We start from the raw sequence: 20,629 nt of genomic DNA, 5'->3' as shown, positions 1-20,629 counted from the left end.
ATTATATTCTCTAATGTGTTAAAAACATCCTGGCTGAATTAGGCAATTACAGTTATTACAACACAGAAGATTTTAGTTCAATTTCTTAGCTATATTCGTACCAGAATGATATAATCTTAACCAAAGATAAGCCTAACATAATATATAATTATCATTTTCACCAAATTAATATTTTAAAAATCTGAAGTCAAGGTAGGTCAAAAAATTGGACATTTAGTTTCACCTAAATTACAATTTTAGTTAGCGATAGTTTTATTTACCACCAGAAACTTAATTGTAGGTATCATTATTACATAAAGAAAAACTGTCAGCATCTGGATAATTTTCAGATACACCAATATGTAACAAATTGATCATTAAGAGAAGTTTTAATCATGTTGGTGATGTTTATAGTTGATACAGTAGAAATCATCAACAAAGATTAATTTCGGATCTGGTTAGCAAGTATTCTAAGCACTAAATTATAAAAAATCATGTGAATTCTATATTAAACAGGAAATGAAGGAAGATATATTCCAGGTTTAAAGTATTCTAAGTATTCCACCTTTAGTAGGACATAAAGATGTTAAAAGGGAAATCAAGAACAATAGTAATCATTATTGCAGTTATTAAAAATCCTTGAAAGACATACCACAAATCTATCAAAGGAATGCTTTCTACACTCCTCTGTCATTTATCACTCCCAAAGCCTGAAGTATACATACTAATGGCTGGAGTAAACAAGAGCTTCTGAAGCAACAAAGCCATTTATGTTATTTTGCCTTAGTTATTCAAACTCTCCCAAAAAAGCAGAACTTCAAAAGGATGAATTATCAGGCTAACGAACTGAACTTTAATCTCTAGCAAGCATAAAATTGTACACTAGAAAAACAATGACAACAACTTGTTTTGGTTTTTGATACCTTCTGTTATGCCCCAGTAACAAATCCCAAAAAAGCCGAATGACAAAAACACACAAAGAAGAATATCTTAAACTTGGAACTACTGTAGTTGAATGTTTCATAAAGACAAGAGAGGAACACCTGACTATTAACACAACAGTTAAGAAAATAGGGGAGGCATTTTGTACTATTTTTTTCCTATCATTTCAAACTATATAAAAATATGAAGACAACTTTATTCTTTCTATAGAAATGAAAAACTAATATAATGCAGATACTCTAAATTAACTGAAAACTTTCAAACAGAAAAGTTCTACTCAATGATATATTTTTACCCTCCCCCCATATAAACTGTACAATAAAACCCAACTAACTTAGCTTCCATTCATTCAAAATGTCACAATCTTGGAGTTCCCTTGTGGCACAGCTGGTTAAGGATCTGGCACTGTCACTGCTGTGGCTCTGGTCACTGCTGTGGTATAGGTTTGATTCTTGGCCCAAGAACCTCCTCATGCCACAGGAATAGCCAAAAAAAAAAAAAAAGAAAAAAAAGATACACTAAAGTTTCTTTTAAATTTTCAAAAGGAAAACGAAAGCCAAAAACAAAAAACTCCAAGAAACTCCTCAAACTAGCAGTAAATTATTTAAAAACTATGGAAGAAATGAATTACTACAAATTTTAAACACTATACCATCAGCATCTACTAATCAGCAAATAAATAAATCCCCTCAAAAAACCTCCACTTATAGAATGTTTGGTACTTAAAAAAGTCATTTCTTTTAAACTGGCCTAGAGAAGTCTTCTCAATTAGTAAGAATGTATAGGTTTTAACCAGTTACAATCTCAAAAATACTTTTCCTAACCATTTGACAGAGTAAGGAAAAGAGAAAACCCTGGGAGACAGTAGAGTTTTGGTATGCTGATATTGAAAAATGTGAGGGAATAAAATAGTTGGAATTTAAAAGAACTTGATAATAAATAGAGCTGTGTAAGAATGATATGAGTAATCTTAAAATATGTGTGTGTGTGTATATATATATAGATATATATATATGTAAATAACAAGGTCACTGAATTTTGAAATATAACTAACCAGTACCTTGCTTTCCAGTGTAATCTCCTTAACTGCTTCAGTTATTCCTGCAACACCTGTTTAAAATTCAGCAGAAAATAATAATTAAGTTGTAAACATCCTCCATTTGATCCTGATTTGAGCAATACAATAACACTCACAAGTTCTCTGAAATGAGGAAGCAATGTTAGTAGCACTTTTATAAATGAACTCTAATAGGAATAAATAATCCCAAAGGCATCTTTCAAATTAAAAACAAAATAATGTTAAATATCAATTTAATAATTTTTCCATGAATATCCTACTCTATCATTCATTTACTATTCTTCACTTGTTTACTTTCTTTTGTGAGTCTATTAAAATAAACATTCTCAGAAAGTGAACAGATTAAGAGATTACAGGAGTCATGTTTACTTTTAAACTTGCATTGAAATTTTGTAAACAAAATACTGGTTATATTAAATATACTATTTCCTTCAGAAATCTGGGCTATCCAGAGGTAAGTAATATCACATTTATTCAGATTTTCTATTTTAATGTTTCCACATCTTCTATAATAACAAATACTATTCTGTTAGGTAGTTAAGGTAATAATTTCTCCCTATAAAGAAATAAAGTCTCTAGAGAAAGAGTAACTTGCTTAAGTTTCACAGTTACATGAAGAACCTGGAATTCAAATCGACACCTGCTGACTTTTGGATTAAATGCTCTGTCCACTGTACCTCATTAAGCAGCTACTTGCATCAAAGAAGGTGGCATTAAGCAGATGGTAGCACACACATCAGCTAAATAATATTTCTAATTCAAAATATCCATCAATGTTCTCAGACAGTTCAACAAGGATGGGAAATATTAAAGGAAAAAAACTCTAAATACAAAATATGCTGTGCTCCTTTTTTTAATCTTCTAAAGCTTTGATATATCTGTTCAATATATCCAAACTAAAGAATGAATCACTTTTATAAATGGAAAATGTCACAACCCACAGCTCTAACATAAAGCTTTTACTTCATAGTAGTTTTTCTAGAAATTATTATTATTATTATTTTTGGTTTTTTTACTATTTCTTGGGCTGCTCCCATGGCATATGGAGGTTCCCAGGCTAGGGGTCAAATCGGAGCTGTGGCCGCCGGCCTATGCCAGAGCCTCAGCAACGCAGGATCCAAGCCGCGTCTGCAACCTACACCACAGCTCACGGCAACGCCAGATCGTTAACCCACTGAGCAAGGGCAGGGATCGAACCCGCAACCTCATGGTTCCTAGTTGGATTCCTTAACCACTGCACCATGACAGGAACTCCTAGAAATTATTTTATAATAGGTATGATTATTTTCTAACAGTAAAACCCAAATATTCATATAATGAATTGGTATTACAAAACAATTTATTGAATTTACTACTTCGCATAAAGAAAATAAACCTCTTCTACTGTATAAATGTAATGTAGTAGTAAACCAGAGTCTGCTAATAGTAGGACATTCCAGTAAAAGAAAGGAAAGCTCAAATGACTCTAATGAAGGTAATACTCTCAAGGGTTGTGATGATTGATTTTTTATGTCAACCTGGGTAGGTAACTGTGTCCAGATGTTTGATCACACACCCGTCTAGACATTGCTATGAAGGTATTTTTAGCTGTGCTTCACATTTAAGTCAGTATAAAGTAAAGCAGTAAAGCAGATCACCCTCCATAATGTGTGTGAGCGTCATTCAAGCAATTGAAGGCCTTAAGAGAAAAAGACAGAAGTGTTTTAGAAGAAGAATTAATTCTGCCTCCAGACTGCCCTCAGACTCCAGCCACAGCAATCAAGCCTTCCCTGAGTCTTCAGGCTGCTGGCCAGCCTGCCCTATATACATTTCAGAATTTCTAGTTCCCATGATCGCATAAGCCAATTCTTCAAAATAAACCTATCTATATCTATATCCATGGTTATTCTGGAGAACTATGACTAATACAAGGGCTAACAGAAATAAAAGAAACATGAGAGAAGAAAAGCAGGGATAAAGCAAAGGTAACTAAGGCAAATAAGAACTAGGTACCCTGGACTTCTGAGTCAGTTGGAAACACTGCTTAATACAATCAGAATATAATTTAAACTTAAAATTCTAAGCGTATCTCTCATAGACATTACTTAGCATTTATTATGTACACCAAATTAACTGACATATGATACTATATTGTTTTCCACATAAGAAAATGATATTAGAGTTTCCATTGTGGCTCAGCGGAACGAATCCGACTAGGAACCATGAGGTTGTGAGTTCAATCCCTGGCCCTGCTCAGTGGGTTAAGGATCAGGCATTGCTGTGAGCTGTGATGTAGGTCACAGACACGGCTCAGATCCAGTGTTGCTGTGGCTGTAGTATAGGCTGGCAGCTGTAGCTCCAATTTGACCCCTAGTCTGGGAACCTCCATATGCCACAGGTGTGGCCTTAAAAAGCAAAAAAAGAAAAAAAGAAAAAGAAAAAGAAAAGAAAATGATATTTGTCTCCTGTCAGTAAGGTAAGCATTTCCTTAGAATTTCTGTGATAGATTTCTGTCCATCCAATCATACTGACAACTACTTATCTCTGCGATTAATGCCTTTGTAAAAATGTACCTGGATTTTGGGATAGGGATTATGAAACACAATACAACTTGACAAAAGAGAAACTTATTGACATCAGAAACAGTGCTATAACCCATGGCTCTAGTCAATCAACAATTTCCTACAGACGTGCTACCCATTTCTTCCAATCATGTGAAGACTAAAGCAGAGCAGCTGCAAGATAATGGAAAGATCAGGGTGGGGGTGAGGGGGAGCCGTCTAATAGCACTACTCAGTGGGAAAATATGATGGTATTTGAAATTATTTTAAGGAGTTATTCAATCTGTTATTTTCTCTGGGCATTGATATAACTTTCAACCTATTAAAGAAGAAAAGTTTCAGGAGTTCCCATTGTGGCTCAGTGGTTAGTGAACCTAAGAACCATGAGGTTGCGGGTTCAATCCCTAGTCTTGCTCAGTACGTTAAGGATCCAGCGTTGCTGTGAGCTATGGTGTAGGGGGAAGATGAGGCTCGGATCTCGTGTTGCTGTGGCTGGGGCGTAGGCTTGGCAGCTATAGCTCCTATTCGACCCCTAGCCTGGGAACCTCCATACGCCACACGCGGGTGTGGCCCTAGAAAAAGCAAAAAGACAAAAAAAAAAGGAAGAAAAGTTTCAAATCAAGGAGCTCAAGTCCTGCATCTATTTCAAAATCATCATAATGAAACAGATGGCAGTGTCCTTTACTCAGAGTAGAGGAGAAACTGACTCAATGAGGTACTTTTTTTCCTGGGCAGATTATTTAGCCCTCTGACTACTGCCATGAGTCTCAACAGAGGGCAGCAATTTTAGCCTTCATAGAGTATTTCGCAACGTCTAGAGGCATTTCTAGTTGTCACAACTGGGAGAATGCTATTGGTGTCTAGTGGGTAGAGCCCAAAGATACTGCTAAACATTTTGCAATGCACAGGAAATGCTATGACAACTATCCAGCCCAAAATGTTAACAGCACTAAGTTTGAGACATTTGATATACCTCCTACTTGCCAGGAGCTAGAGACAGAAAACTTGTTTTTAGTATCCTAGATTTAAACTTGGAACATATTTTCTTTATTAAAACTAAATCATTAATGGTAGTTAGCTATAGCAGCATATAATAATAGGCATTTACAGTTACATAGACATTCTGGCAAAATAAGTTGTAATGAAGTGAACTGAAAAAATCATATTCAGTTACAACAGCTTGTGCAGACATATTCTTATTAAAGGTTTAAATTTAATTATTTAATAAAAATGTAGTGAACAACTTCTATATCAGATATTATGTTAGATATTGAAGATTCAACAATCTCCACCTTCATGAAGCCTATAGTCCTTACAATGCTTTCAGTAATCATTCAACAAACTACCAAAGATTTTTAAATGCCATGTCTCTGAGTAAAATAAACATGAGTACAGCATGGTTCCTGTCCTGAAACCTAAGTTTGTCATTGAGTGATGGGACGACATATACATAAGGGATTCTAAAGCAAAGTAGTATGCATACTCTGCATTTCTGATGGCTTTCTTGCTTTTAGAACTAAAGAAAACAATATGAATATTTTCAAATTGCTACTAAAGTAGCAGTACTATAGGAATTTTGCACACCCGGGGGCATTCTTTTCTTTTTTTCTAATTTGTCCTCCTGCTTCTTTTCAGGTAAAAGTCTACTGGGACAAAACTATGGTTTTGTTTTGTTTTAAATCAAAGCTGTTACAAAAGATTGCAAAAGAGTTTAAACAATTTAAACATATGCCATTCTGTTCTCCTCTTACCTGTGTTATGGTAAGTATCTACCCATCCCCCATCACCATCATCTTCTTCAATGATAGCTTCCAATTCATCTGAATATTCCATCTGTTTGCACCGCTTGTAGCATGGCACTATAAAAAAAAAATGGCAAGGCCAGTTACTAGCACACAATCTGCTTCCTACAAATCCATTAGGGAAAATAAAGAAAATTTATTCCATAAAATATATTTCTACAACCAAAATATTAGATGAGTATTATATCTAATAAATGTACTTAAGAGTTACATTCAGGCCACGGACACGTAATTATTTGACCACACTCATCTTTCCCTAAATAGCTTTAGTCAGAAGACTCCCACTCCACTGTGAGCATTCTAAGTATTCTCTACCCTGATGATCTGTAAAAGAACAGCAAGCCTGAAGCCAGAGATGACATTGTTCAACCTCAGGCTAATGAATAATAATACATCATTTTAATGGCTTTACTCTCAGAACATGGAGTCACCACCTGTCATACTCAGAGGTGGTAGAGGTGACCTCTGGCTTCCAATACTACAGGAACTTTCAATATGAATTTCATAATTATATTTAAGCTCTAGCTATTAATGATGGATAAATCGATGTAAAATTCACTAACCTGCTAAATTACTCTTTTATACAATAATGGTGTCAAGTGTTTCATATAGCAAATACATCAATTAACAGGTATCATTCATAAGCCTAAAACTGAGCAATTATAAACACAGTATGATGTGGGGTTAACAAAATGCTATTAATCTCTTGATTTTTTTGAAACAAGCAAGATACAAATGGCAAATCTTATTGAAACATATACTGAAGGAAATTAAAAAAATGATGTTTTGTACATATGTTTTCCTTTCCTATAATGAGTAAGTTAGAACAGAAATCAATGTATTTGCTATGTGACTGGATAGGGACTATAAAAATCTTTAATACTGTTTTCAAATTAGCTTCATAAATAATTTCATTAACATCCTAAATACCTGTTTCAGAAACATTTTTATGCCTACAGGCAATCTTTCACTGACACAATGGATAATAAAACCTCTAGCTTTCAGATTTTAGATATCAAAGGTAGTAACAATTACACTTTCCATGAAAAATTTAAGTCTATAAAGAAAATTAAAATTAAATTGGTGAAATGATTATGATGATGAAGGCAGCTTAAAAATCCAATGAGAAGTCCAATTTTGTTTAGGGTATTTTTCCTTCATATCTTAAAACTAAATTCTTGGCAAAAAGAAATATCAAAAAGGAAAGAGATAAAAATCAAGTATGGCAAAAAATACTCTAGCAACACAAAATCCAGAGTTTCATTAAATCTCCAAATTTCTAAGAGAAACTGTAAGTACAGCTTTAAGCATAAATTAAGATAAGTAAGTGCTAAGGCTTTTTTAAAAAATATAACTGTGTAAAATTTACTAATATATACAACATGATTCTTACCATTTTTGGTGACCAAAAATTGTTTGCCTGTTGGTAGGTATGCCTTCACTTTCAATTCTTCCCCTGTTGCCCTTTAAAAAGAATACAAAGCACCAAAATACAAAAAATATATATATATTTTAAAAGGCAAAGACAAAAGATATCACACATTAATCTACAAACTACATAATCCAAACCCCTCAGAAAACTATTTTAGGACTGTTTGGGAAGGATGCCATCAAGTGATATATGTCAGGCCACTGAAGAGCATAGCAATATTAAAAGTGAAATGTACCAACGGATGTAGACAGACCAAGAAAATTTGGATTACATATTAGACAAAAGGGTAGAATAACAAAGAACTGTATCATACAACTATTATGTTTCCTTCTAAACAAAAAGAATCTCATTCAGATTTTTAATCTTAAAGTATTTCTCATCTTAAAACCAAGTGTAGGCAGGAAAATAGCTGCATAACATTACATAACAAAGTAGGTGGTTGACAAGATCCATGTTCCTACCACTGTATTAAAATTGGAACTAAGACTTAAAAGATGCTTTGAATCACAAGATAATAATGTTAAGAATAATAACGATCAAAAACAAACAAAAAATCTTTTTACTAAGTGCTCAAGAACTCTAACATGCGTTATTTTCATATAATCCTCAGAAATCTAAGAAGTAAGGGATATTAATAGTGCCATTTCATAAGTAAGTAAACAGAAGCTTAAAGAAGTCAGGTTGCACAATTACAAAGCCAGACAGTGGAACAGTCAGGATCAAGCCAAGTCAGCCTGGGGCTTCTGCTCTCAAGAACTACTCCCCCTGTGGGTCAGAGCCAGATGTAACATCTCTGATTTGGGGGGCTACTATGAAATAACTCGCTAAGAAATATGCTCAAAAATTCTGTGGGTCACCTACTGAAATTGGTCAGAGCTGGGGTGGCATGTAATATCAGTCACAAATATAAATGAGCATAAATCTGAAGTTCTGCTGCCTTCTTCAACTTCAGTCTAAAGTTCAAACCAAAGATGTGAGCATAAGACAAAGCCAGGAAATGCCCTAATACAATCTGGCAGCTTTCTAGGATTCTTTAAACCATTCCCAATTGTCAAATTCAACATCATGGTAATGCCTGAAGTTTGAGGGAAGATGATATAATACAGTCATGATGGCACTTGTTGACATGAGCATACAGAACAGAAATGGTCAGTTCCTAGCATGAATTTAAAATGAATAATTCTTCTAAAAAGCCAAAAAAAAAGGAGTTCCCAAAGAGGTGCAGCGGAAATGAATCTGACTAGGAACCACGAGGTTGCAGGTTTGATCCCTGGCCTCGCTCAGCAGGTTAAGGATCCAGCATTGCTGTAAGCTGTGGTGCAGGTCACAGATGCAGTTCAGATCTAGCGTTGCTGTGGCTGTGGCATAGGCTGGCAGCTGTAGCTCCCATTCGACTCCTAGCCTGGGAACCTCCATATACTGCTGGTGCAGCGCTAAAAAGCAAAAAATAAATAAATAAATAAACAATAAAAAGAATAATTCCTTTGGCCCCAACCAGAGCCAGGAGTATGGATGTTGGAGTGTGGTATAACAATTTCTAAGTTACAATAATTATCTCAACCATCATAATTCATGAAGTGGAATTATAAATTACTTCTTCATAAAAGATCCAGTCCATATATACTAACCCTGTAACAATACTCTAAATCATATAACTAATTAGGCAATTAAGAGCTAAAACAAAGACATCTGAATAAAGAAAATGTATGTCTATCATGCATATTGAAGAAAATCCTAATTTAGTTCTTTTTCAACAAAATTACTATTATTTTAATTTTATATACCTATTTGACTTGAAATATTACAAATTACAGACCAGAACCTAGCTCAATGTTGTTTTAAAAACTTGGTGGGGGGGATTATTTCAGAGAGATTCTACGGTATGAACACAACTGAAAATATAGAACAGAAATACACACAGGAAAGACAACGACATAAAAAATAAATGAACCTGACATTTTGCCCTTTCTTGTACATAGAAAACAATGTTATACAAGATAAAGAGCAATTGATAAAAAAGCAGTAAGAACTATTTTGCAAGTGTTAAATTAAAAAATTAAGAGTGATAGGGAGTTCCCGTCGTGGTACAGTGGAAACAAATCCAACTAGGAACTATGAGGTTGCAGATTTGATCCCTGGCCTCACTCGGCAGGTTAAGGATCCAGCATTGCTGTGAGCTGCGGTGCAGGTAACAGACGCAGCTCGGATCTGGCGTTACTGTGGCATAGCCTGGCAGCTGTAACTCCCATTCGACCCCTAGCCTGGGAACCTCCATATGCCGCTAGTGCGGCCCTAAGAAGCAAAAAAAAGAAAAAAAAAATTAAGAGTGATGGACCACAAATGAAAGAGAGTTCCAAACTGCGATTTTTAAATAGTTTAATTATTTAAGCTCTTTAGACATTAAGGAAAACATTATCAATCATAATCTTGTTAATTCTAGAACCTCTGCTCCCAAATCAAAACTGTATGACTCAATTACAACTGAAAAAGTGTAACTGAGGGAAAAATGATGTAACAAGCTAAATCACTCATATCCAAACAAAATAATTCCAAACAATTCTCACCTAATTATTTTTTTATTTTTTTGTCCTTTTAGGGCCACACCCGCAGCATATGGAGGTTTCCAGGCTAGGGGTCCAATTGGAGCTATAGCTGCCGGCCTATGCCAGAGCCATAGCAACGCTGGATCTGAGCTGTGTCTGTGACCTACACCACAGCTCATGGCAATGCTGGATCCTTAACCCACTGAGCGAGGCCAGGGTTCGAACCCACGTCCTTAGGGATGCTAGTCGAGTTTGTTAACCTGAGCCACGACAAGAACTCCCAATTCTAGCCTAATTAAAATAGTCTGCCAGTATTGGGATCAATTTTTTGGCCATTGTCAGGTGGTTTTATCGTTAAGTACTGAAAGTAATGAAACTGAATTTGTTTTAAAATATTCTGTTATTGGAGTTCCCGTCATGGCTCAGTGGTTAATGAATCCAACTAAGAACAGTGAAGTTGTAGGTGCGATCCCTGGCTTTGCTCAGTGGGTTAAGGGTCTGGCGTTGCTGTGAGCAGTGGTGTGGGTCGCAGACGAGGCTCGGATCCCCTGTTGCTATGGCTCTGGCGTAGGCTGGCAGTGGCTATAGCTCCGATTAGACCCCTAGCTTGTGAACCTGCATATGCTACAGAAGCAGCCCTAGAAAAGGCAAAAAGACAAGGAAAAAAAACCCAAAAAAAATGTTATTATTTAGATATTTTAAAAATATGTTATGAGAACTGCTAAATGGCTTAAATTTCTTTAAAACTAAAAGAGAAACTTAAGGAAGATAAAAATTGGAAAACTCTGTTACAAGTGGATTTCCAATTAAGACCTTATTTGGTATCATGATTCTCTCTTTTGAGCTAACTTCTAAAAAATGTAGAGACTTTTGAATCTTAAAGAAGGTCTTAAAGAACCTCAAGACTCTGCAAAATCTGCATTTATCAATGTCATAAAAAATTCAAAAAATAAGTTCCCGTCGTGGAACAGTGGTTAATGAATCTGACTAGGAACCATGAGGTTGCGGGCTCGATCCCTGATCTTGCTCAGTGGGTTAAGGATCCAGCATTGCCTTGACATGTGGTGTAGGTCGCAGACATGGCTCAGATCCCGCGTTGCTGTGGCTCTGGCGTAGGCCGGTGGCTACAGCTCTGATTAGACCCCTTGCCTGGGAACCTCCATATGCTGCAGGAGTGGCCCTAGGAAAGGCAAAAAGACAAAAACAAAAACAAACAAACAAACAAAAAATAGCTGACCAAATGTGTTAAACTTTTGAAAATTATTTTTTAAAGATCTGCCACAGGACTGACCTAGACACTCTAAAGAAAGGGAATACTGGCAAATGAAGAAAGGTAATTATCTCAAAATGTCCATCTTTTGTGCTAAGAGAGCAAAATAAAAGGTATAATGCACACTTTTTCTTCATTTATTTTACTGGGTATCACTAGGGCACTGTTTAATAGAAAAAATCTACTACAAAAGGGTTAAACTGGTCATCCTAATTTTCATGCACTAATCTATTTCGCAAACTGTCGTAATTATGAACTCATACCTTTTATGAACTTTCTCTTCCCCACTCAAAATTACTTACCATTGCCATGTTGGACAGTGGTGGACTAAGTGATCTCCAGCTGCCACAAACTAGTCAAGATTTAGAAGGAATATGAAAAAAGGAAAAAAGAAAAATTGAATATCACTGAATGCAAGGTGGCAAAATATCAAAGGGATCATCATAAGTAACCCTGATACTTAACAGTCAATTAAAATGCAAACATTATCAACTTGCTCTACCAGCCTGAAAATTAATTTTGGATATTATTAAAACTATACATTTTTAACACCCATAAAAATTCAAATTAATTTGGGAAGAAAAATATCAAGTGCTATTAATTTTTATTTAATTTTAATCATTGGATTAAATAATACCAAAGACACATAATATCATGAAATGAATAAAGGCAACACAACAGGATTCAAAAATGCCAAAAACCATTATTATGAATAAAATGTAGAGAGACTCCTGCTGATGGGTGAAAGCTCAATGAAGACCTTTGAAAAAACTACTAAATAAATACAGGTCTATGTTGTAAGAATAGTTTATTACATCATATTACACAGGTTTCCTTTTTTTTTTAAATTTAAGTAACATTTAATTTTGAAAGTTTTTTTCACACTATTAAAGGAATTATTAACAAAAAGTAAGAAATGTAGTGCCAAACAATGGGGTAAAAAGAAGCTTCTGGGCTGAACTGGAAAATACACCAAAAAAAAAAAAATTAAGAAACTGAATCCTCTATCAAATCTTGGATTTTCTGGGCAGGCTGAACATTGTACAAGTTTTTGTTTCTCAGAAATAAGAAACAGACTCAGGAAGAAGTAGTTTAACCTTTTGAGAATTTCCATTATACATGAACATGAACTGATCTTATTGCAAGACAGAAATCCTACCTATTTTTGAAAGCAGAAAATGAAATTCTGTTGAGCACAACTGCAGTGTCCCCATACTTCCCCAATTACTTCTATTTCACAAAAGCTCCAACTTAAAATCATATATGGTTCACAAGTTTATTACACAGCAAAAAACTGCATTATCCTTAATCTTCTAAAGTCTTTCTTTAATTGAAAGATTGAGAAAATACATCTACAGATAATATTCCATTTTAACTTGAGAGAGTAAAACTCTGTAAAATATTAACTTCTTTTAAGATAGCTTAACAAGATAAGATTTAGCTGTGTCCTCCCAACAGTAACTTTACAAAACGTTTCTGTTCTTTTAAAGAATTTCTTTACTATTTAAACTGGTTAAAGACAAAAACCCAAATGAAAACAATACTTTCTCCCCCAATTTTAAGCATTTGGGGTCACTCAACCAGATGCTACACTTAACTCTGTGGCTATCAAGAACTAATTCACCACCAACAATGACTATTAATTTAATGCAAGCAAAACAAAGAATTAAAAATTTTTAAATGCTTGGAGTTCCCACTGTGGCTCAGTGGGTTAAGGATCCAGTGTTGTCTCTTCGGTAGCACAAGTTTGATTCTTGGCCTGGTGCAGTGGATTAAGGATCCAGCATTGCCACAACTGTTGTGTAGGTCGTAGCTATGACTCAGCCAAAAAAGAACAAAAAAGTTAAAAATTCTTTAGTGATATTGCCTTGAGGTCACAAGACTCTATATTTTATTTGTTTTGTTTCATTCTTTTTAGGGCCACACCTGCAGCATATGGAAGTTCCTGGGCTAGGCGTCCAATCAGAGCTACAGCTGCTGGCCTATGCCACAACCACAACAATGCCGAATCTGAGCTGTACCTGCCACCTACGATGCAGCTTGTGGCAGTGCTGGATCCTTAATCCACTGAGTGAGGCCAGGATAGAACTTGCATCCTCAGGAACACTACATTGGGTTCTTAACCTGCTGAACCACAAGAACTCCAAAACTCTACACTTTATTCCATAGCACTTCTGCTGCCATCTATTAAAAAAATAGCAATAACACTAGAAGATAAGGAAAACTAAAAAACAACATAGAATTGAACTGATATTTAGCATATGCATGTATCTGCTCTCATTGGCAGTGGCCATTATTACTTTTTCCTATGTTCAAATGAAAAATTTAAATTTCTAAATTCTCAATATTGTTTACAGCAGATTTCCCTTAGTGATTAAATACTGGATAATACTGAATGACAAGATAGAATCAATATTAAAATTTTGATAATCAACTTCATTATTCAAGCTGTCTTTTTCACTACTCGTCTACTTCTTCAAGTCATACACATGTTGAATAGTAAAGTATTTTCAGTCAGATAGTACCATGTTAGATAACACCTGTCCCTCTTTTAAATACAATACTTCCACATCTCTTGATGAAAACAAAAGAAACTTACAGGCTGATAGCCAAAAGCCCAGAAAGAGTGAGAGAAAGCAAATGAACAGATCAACTCAGCACAGCATTTATCCAAAGCAAATTATGTATTCCATTTTTCTTCCTTTAGACTCATTCTAACTAAACCTTATAATTGTGCTCTATCTCAATCCACTATTACATGGTTGGTACCCAGCAGAGCTAGAGCGGAGCTAGTTTGCCTTGCTTGCATTTGTTTAAAAAGGGGAAAATTCATAAAGCACTTCATGATACAATTAGGGGTAACAGTTATTCATTGTAGGATTAGTAGCTGTTTTAAAATGACCATGCACTTGAATCTCTTAACTCCATCTATTTATTTACCAATTAGTCACCTTTACATAGAGGAGATAAAGCCAAAGGATACAAGAAAAACAGCATACCTGCATCTCTGCTCTGTATTTTAAATACTTAGTTTCAAGAGTCATGTCTCAATTGTATCTGGCAAGAACATTAATGATATCCTTAAGATCAAAACTTAGTTTCATTTGGCATTCAAGGTATTAAACATGGAGCCTAAGACAGACTGGGTCCTTTAGAGAATGTCAAGCCATAACCCCTCATTTTATAGATAAGAAAACATGAGGCCTATGCCTAGATAGCTTAACTGATTTGCCGGAGTCAGAAGAGGGGAAATTAGAGAAATAGGTCTAGAAGCCATGTCTTCTAGGTTTTGTCCATACCACCATGTGTCTTCAGTAAAAATAAAGACAACTTTAGATGCAACTGGCAGTTCTGCACACCATTCTTTGAATTTACAAGGATTTGAGACTGAAGAGATCCCATCATAATTGAAAACTGAGAATTCAGTTAATTCTCTAGCTTGAGGTCATGGAATTAATTTACAGCCAGATCATACAACACAGCTGATTTCAAAATGTTTCTTTCAAAACAAAGAGTAAAGTTCCACTGCCAATGAAGATACTTTTAGTGAGAGAGGTGAAGCTTGAGTACATTATCTGCCATTCATTAAGACTAAAACATAAGTCTGATGCAACCATAACTATCTGCAAAACCAGAGTCTAAAAGTACTTTTAGGAGTTCCCGTTGTGGCTCAGTGGTTAACGAATCTGACTAGGAACCATGAGGTGGCAGGTTCGATCCCTGGCCTTGCTCAGTGGGTTAAGGATTCAGCGTTGCCTTGAGCTGTGGTGTAGGTCACAGACACAGCTCGGATCCCACGTTGCTGTGGCTGTGGCTTAGGCCAGTGGCTACAGCTCTGATTAGACCCCTAGCCTGGGAACCTCCATATGCTGCAGGAGCAGCTCTAGAAAAGGCAAAAAGACAAAAAATAAATAAATAAAAGTACTTTTAGATCAGAATTTATTTCTCTAAAGATAATAAAATAAACTACCTAAGGGTTGAACACTTTTATCATATAGATTTGGTGAACAAGTAAAATGATTCCTCAAAAATTCTATGTTAAAAATTCAATAAAGCACAACTGGCCTATAACACAGTCATCAGGTTCAGCATTAAGCAGACTGATTCATCATTATTTGGTTAGTAGAAAAAGTGAAAGAACGGTTAAAAAAATAGTGTTAAGGAGTTCCCATCGTGGCGCAGTGGTTAACGAATCCGACTAGGAACCATGAGGTTTCGGGTTCGGTCCCTGCCCTTGCTCAGTGGGTTAACGATCCGGCGTTGCCGTGAGCTGTGGTGTAGGTTGCAGACGCGGCTCGGATCCCGCGTTGCTGTGGCTCTGGAGTAGGCCGGTGGCTACAGGTCTGATTCAACCCCTAGCCTGGGAACCTCCATATGCCGCGGGAGCGGCCCAAGAAATAGCAGCAACAACAACAACAACAAAAAAAAAAAGACAAAAAAAAATAGTGTTAAGTATGTAGCAATAAATATTTAAGCTGAATACTGACAGAAAACTTAATATCCAAGCATTGAGCCAAAGTTTCCAAATGGAAAGTCACGAAAACTCATGTTTGGGGTAAAGACAGAGCAAACACCAGAGAGGCCACTGCATAGCTCAATATAATACAAATACGAGTGTACGATAAGTAGCTGTAGGAATCTTCTCCACTCCCTCTCCCATCCTTATTTCTAAATAAAGAGGAACTACAGGAAAATGAGAAATGGCAAACTGAGAGGGAAGTTACATTTTCTTCTATGGGAAGTAGAAATCCGTACAAAATTGCTAATACAGTCAACAGGAACTAATTTTACTCAAGTCAAAACTTAAAGTTCCAAGATGTTTTCTTATAAAGCAAAAAAGCCATCCAGTTTTATTAATTGTAAAATAGCTGTAAAATATCTTCGATACTCACCTCTTCTGGGGTGATAACACCTGTTTCCTTGAACTTGGATTCCTAAAGAGAGCAAAAAAGCCCAATAGTATTACACTATTTCACTTTGAATTAAAACATGTTTGTGGGCGACTATTTGCCTTGCACCATCTAGGCAAGTGGGGCATGTGCAGAAAAAAAAGACTCTCTCACTGGTACCTGACCTCAAGGAACACACAAGTCTAAAAGAGGAAAATGGACATGAAAATAATTAACAGTACACTTTGATCAGTGCTACATTATTAGAGCAAAGCTCTTTGGAAAACATTCAAAGGTTTATACAAACATTAAAATAATTTTGCGAAATGACCCAATATCATTATTTTACAGAATAAAAATATCTTAAAGATGTTTGAGTAATATTAGACACCAAACCTAGATATCATAAATCATTTAATACTTTCCCATTATTCACATTTCCACCAAGATATTATACATAATCTCTCCTCTAAAGGAAGGATGTGGAGTTCCCATCGTGGCGCAGTGGTTAACGAATCCGACTAGGAACCATGAGGTTTCGGGTTCGGTCCCTGCCCTTGCTCAGTAGGTTACTGATCCGGCGTTGCCGTGGGCTGTGGTGTAGGTTGCAGACGCGGCTCAGATCCCGCGTTGCTGTGGCTCTGGCGTAGGCCAGTGGCTACGGCTCCAATTCGACCCCTGGCCTGGGAACCTCCATATGCCGTGGGAGCAGCCCAAAGAAATAGCAAAAAGACAATAAAAATAAAATAAAATAAATAAAGGAAGGATGTTATTATCAAAATTTTCTCAAGTTTAAGTTATATGTAAGATTTTTGTGTAGAAGTCTGTAAAAATGAAAAGATTCATTTAGGAACATTATTCATTCGACAAATGTTTACCAAACAACTACTATGTGCCAAGCACTATTTGAGGTAATAGGGACACAGAGTGAATAAAATGGACCAAACTCATCTTTGTCCTCATAAGAAGTTTAAAGTTTAGTAGAGGGAGAAAAGCCAAATGGTAATAAATACCACACAGAAAAGTGAGGCAGAGAGGAAACTGGGTAGGGGTGGAGGGAGATAAATGGTTATTTAAAATAGGATGGCAAGAGAACAAAGAATTCACTGATAAGTGACTACAGACTGGAAAGAAATCAGCCACAAGGCTGTCTGGGGGAAGAGCATTTCAGGCAGAGGGAAGAACTAATGCAACACCCAAGGCAAGAGAGTGTTTGACAAATAACATGGAAGTGAGCAAGGGCTTTTGTTTAAAAGCCAGTAGTAAGTCCAAACCATGATTTTTCTTAATGTTTACTGGCTGGGAGAAATCATTAGCTTTTTTCCCTTGTTTCCCCATGTCCAGTAGGAAACTACAAGGATTCTCTCTGAAAACCAACAATTTGCACAGGGAAGAGTAAGGAAGAGGATTATTAATTCTGCTTTCCTTATTACTAAAACTACCTACCTAACAAGCTAACACATCCTTTCCATTTGGTGAACAAGTAGAATGATTTCTCAAAACAGAAGTCTATGTTATAAGTTCAATAAAATACAAGTGTCCAATAAAATAGCAGTTTTATATTTAATCTTGGGAGGTCTCTTTCTTTTGCTCCACTCTCCCTGAAACTAAAAGCTATAACAATGGTTTATTATTTAAATCCTGTTTGTCTAGGTAGACATGTTTCTGAAAAGATGATATAATATGCAAAAGAATCATATGATCAAATGTCAAAATTTCAAAGTCGACTGAATAATCTTAATTTAGATGGGTTTCATAAGCAACAAATAAAAGCATAGCAATACTGGAATTCTCATTTAAAATTTTTTTTTTAACTTGGCCCAACAAGTATCATTTAAAATCCTTCTTAGAAATATAAAAACAAAGTACAGGACTAACGTTTCCCTTTGCATGGAAAGGGAGCAAAGTAAAACTGTTCACTATTCCTCTTAGCATACCAGAGGAACTTCTTGAATAAAGAGGAACAACCATTTCCAAGAATATTCCATCCTCACACCAAAATTTGTAAAACTTTAATTGAAAGGTTAAAAAAAAAAAAAAAAAAAAAAAACACTAGGGAGTTCCCGTCGTGGCGCAGTGGTTAACGAATCCGACTAGGAACCATGAGGTTGCGGGTTCCGTCCCTGCCCTTGCTCAGTGGGTTAACGATCCAGCGTTGCCAGCGTTGCCAGCGTTGCCGTGAGCTGTGGTGTAGGTTGCAGACGCGGCTCGGATCCCGCGTTGCTGTGGCTCTGGCGTAGGCCGGTGGCTACAGCTCTGATTCAACCCCTAGCCTGGGAACCTCCATATGCCGCGGGAGCGGCCCAAGAAATAGCAACAACAACAAAAGACAAAAGACAAAAAAAAAAAAAAACCCACTAAGCAAGAAATCGCTGTTCATTTACTCTCACTGCTTGCTTTTCAGAAAGGAAAAATAAAGTTAAAGTAACAAAAAACTTACCCTAAAAGAGCTTTAAAAGAGACAAGTGGGTGGGGGTGGACTGGGGGTTTGGGATGGAAATATTCTAAAATTATGTTGTGATGATGGTTGTACAACTATAAATATAATAAAATTCATTTAATTAAAACTGGCTTTTTATTTTTTTTTTGGCTTGTTAGGGCCGCTCTTGCGGCAAATGGAGGTTCCCAGACTAGGGGTCTAATTGGAGCTGTAGCTGCCAGCCTACGCCAGAGCCACAGCAATGCCAGATATGAGCCACATCTTCGACCTACACCACAGCTCACCGCAAGGCTGGATCCTTAACCCATTGAGCAAGGCCAGGGATAGAACCCGCAACCTCATGGTTCCTAGTCTGATTTGTTTCCGCTGCGCCACGATAGGAACTCCTAAAACATTTTTAAGAGTTATAAAAGAAAAACTTGAATGCACTTCTAGAAATGTATCTTTGAAAGTAAAACCAGTCATTCTTGTAATAACTAATGTGTTACAAGTTTTACTTTAAAATATCTTTAAAAATGTAAATAAACCAAGTATCTAGAAGGGTCAGCCTACTCCTTATTATCATTGACGTCCAAGATGAATAACTAGTTTCAGTTATTTTAAAAACTTGGAAAGGGGGGTGTAGTCTGTTAGCTGGATTAAATGGTACTGAAAGAAATAATGCTGCAAATTTCACCTTCTTTTTCTGAAATCTAGTAATTTGGGACCTTAGTCACAACTTACTATTTCAAACCCCTAATTAAAAGAGACTTACTATGAACTTTGAAAGAAAAAGGTGACATCTCATTTTAATACGAAACTGATTTCATTTTTTAAGATAAGCAAAATCTTCATTTCAGTAGTTCAAAAGACTTCCGATGTTAGGATTTAACGTCCTCAAAAATCACTTATCTACGGACCACCATCCAACCTGACTGTACCAAGAGGAGCTGAGTGCTGAAGGGTGGGAGACAGAAGTATGCAGAGTCGGTCCAAATTACCCAAGAGCCAGAGGAAACACCTAGGGAACAGCTAGGTAAGACCGCATGTAGGGGCTGCACCTTTTCCCGCGTACCATTCCTACCGCCTTCCCACACCTTTCGCCACCGGAGAACCAGGTGACTCTCCAGGCGCCCGGCCCTCGATCCCTGCAAAGCCAAGCGTGTGGGTGACAGTCCCTGACAAGCCCACTTACCTTGAGGACCGGGGTCAGGTACTCAGCTACTTCCAGTGCCTTTCCCTTTACCGTGTTAATCACATTCTGCATCCTGGGGCCGGAGGAGCGGCCGGCCCCGAGACGGAGTGGAAAGGACAGCCGGACAGGGATCGGGAGTCAGAAAACGTCCCCGCCGCCGACTACTGGCCTCGACACCCGAGGCGACGGGACGCGACGGGACGGACGGGACGAGGGGGAGGGGCGGCCGGCGGGGCGAGAGAGAGCGGGGAGCGCGCTCCTCGCGCCCCAGGCAGCGCGCGGTGGGCCGGGCCCAGCTGTCACCAGGCCGCAAGGGAGAGCGGCGGGGCCGACTCAGGGGGAAAAAGCGGGCGCACGCGCACCCTCGCCCTCTCAGGAGTTGTCTTCTCCACCTAGCTTCACCCGCACCCCTTCCGGCTTCTCCTTCCTCCTCTCACTCTCTCGCCGTAGCTCCGCCGCCACCTGGACCTCACGTGACACAGGACTCCCCCGACACGTGACGCGAGAAAGGCCGCGCTTGGGGCGGGATCGGGTCGCTTT

At 37.2% G+C, this 20,629-nt stretch overlaps 1 protein-coding gene across 1 annotated transcript in view; it reads right to left on the bottom strand.

Moving 5' to 3' along the window:
* ATG3 (autophagy related 3) overlaps positions 1-20,570 on the bottom strand; it is a 31,248-nt gene extending 10,678 nt beyond the window's left edge. Inside the window, exons 1-6 of the mRNA XM_047792602.1 lie at positions 20,090-20,570; positions 16,479-16,520; positions 11,889-11,938; positions 7,735-7,805; positions 6,291-6,398; positions 1,982-2,031 (exon numbers count right to left, since the gene is read on the bottom strand). Of these exons, the coding sequence (XP_047648558.1) occupies positions 1,982-2,031; positions 6,291-6,398; positions 7,735-7,805; positions 11,889-11,938; positions 16,479-16,520; positions 20,090-20,161 (393 nt within the window). The 5' untranslated portion in view covers positions 20,162-20,570. The remainder of the gene's footprint in view (positions 1-1,981; positions 2,032-6,290; positions 6,399-7,734; positions 7,806-11,888; positions 11,939-16,478; positions 16,521-20,089) is intronic.
* Positions 20,571-20,629: the final 59 nt, after the last annotated feature.

Source organism: Phacochoerus africanus, chromosome 1 (genome assembly GCF_016906955.1).
Source record: "Phacochoerus africanus isolate WHEZ1 chromosome 1, ROS_Pafr_v1, whole genome shotgun sequence".
NCBI lineage: Eukaryota > Metazoa > Chordata > Mammalia > Artiodactyla > Suidae > Phacochoerus > Phacochoerus africanus.
This window is presented reverse-complemented; position numbering and strand designations above follow the sequence as displayed.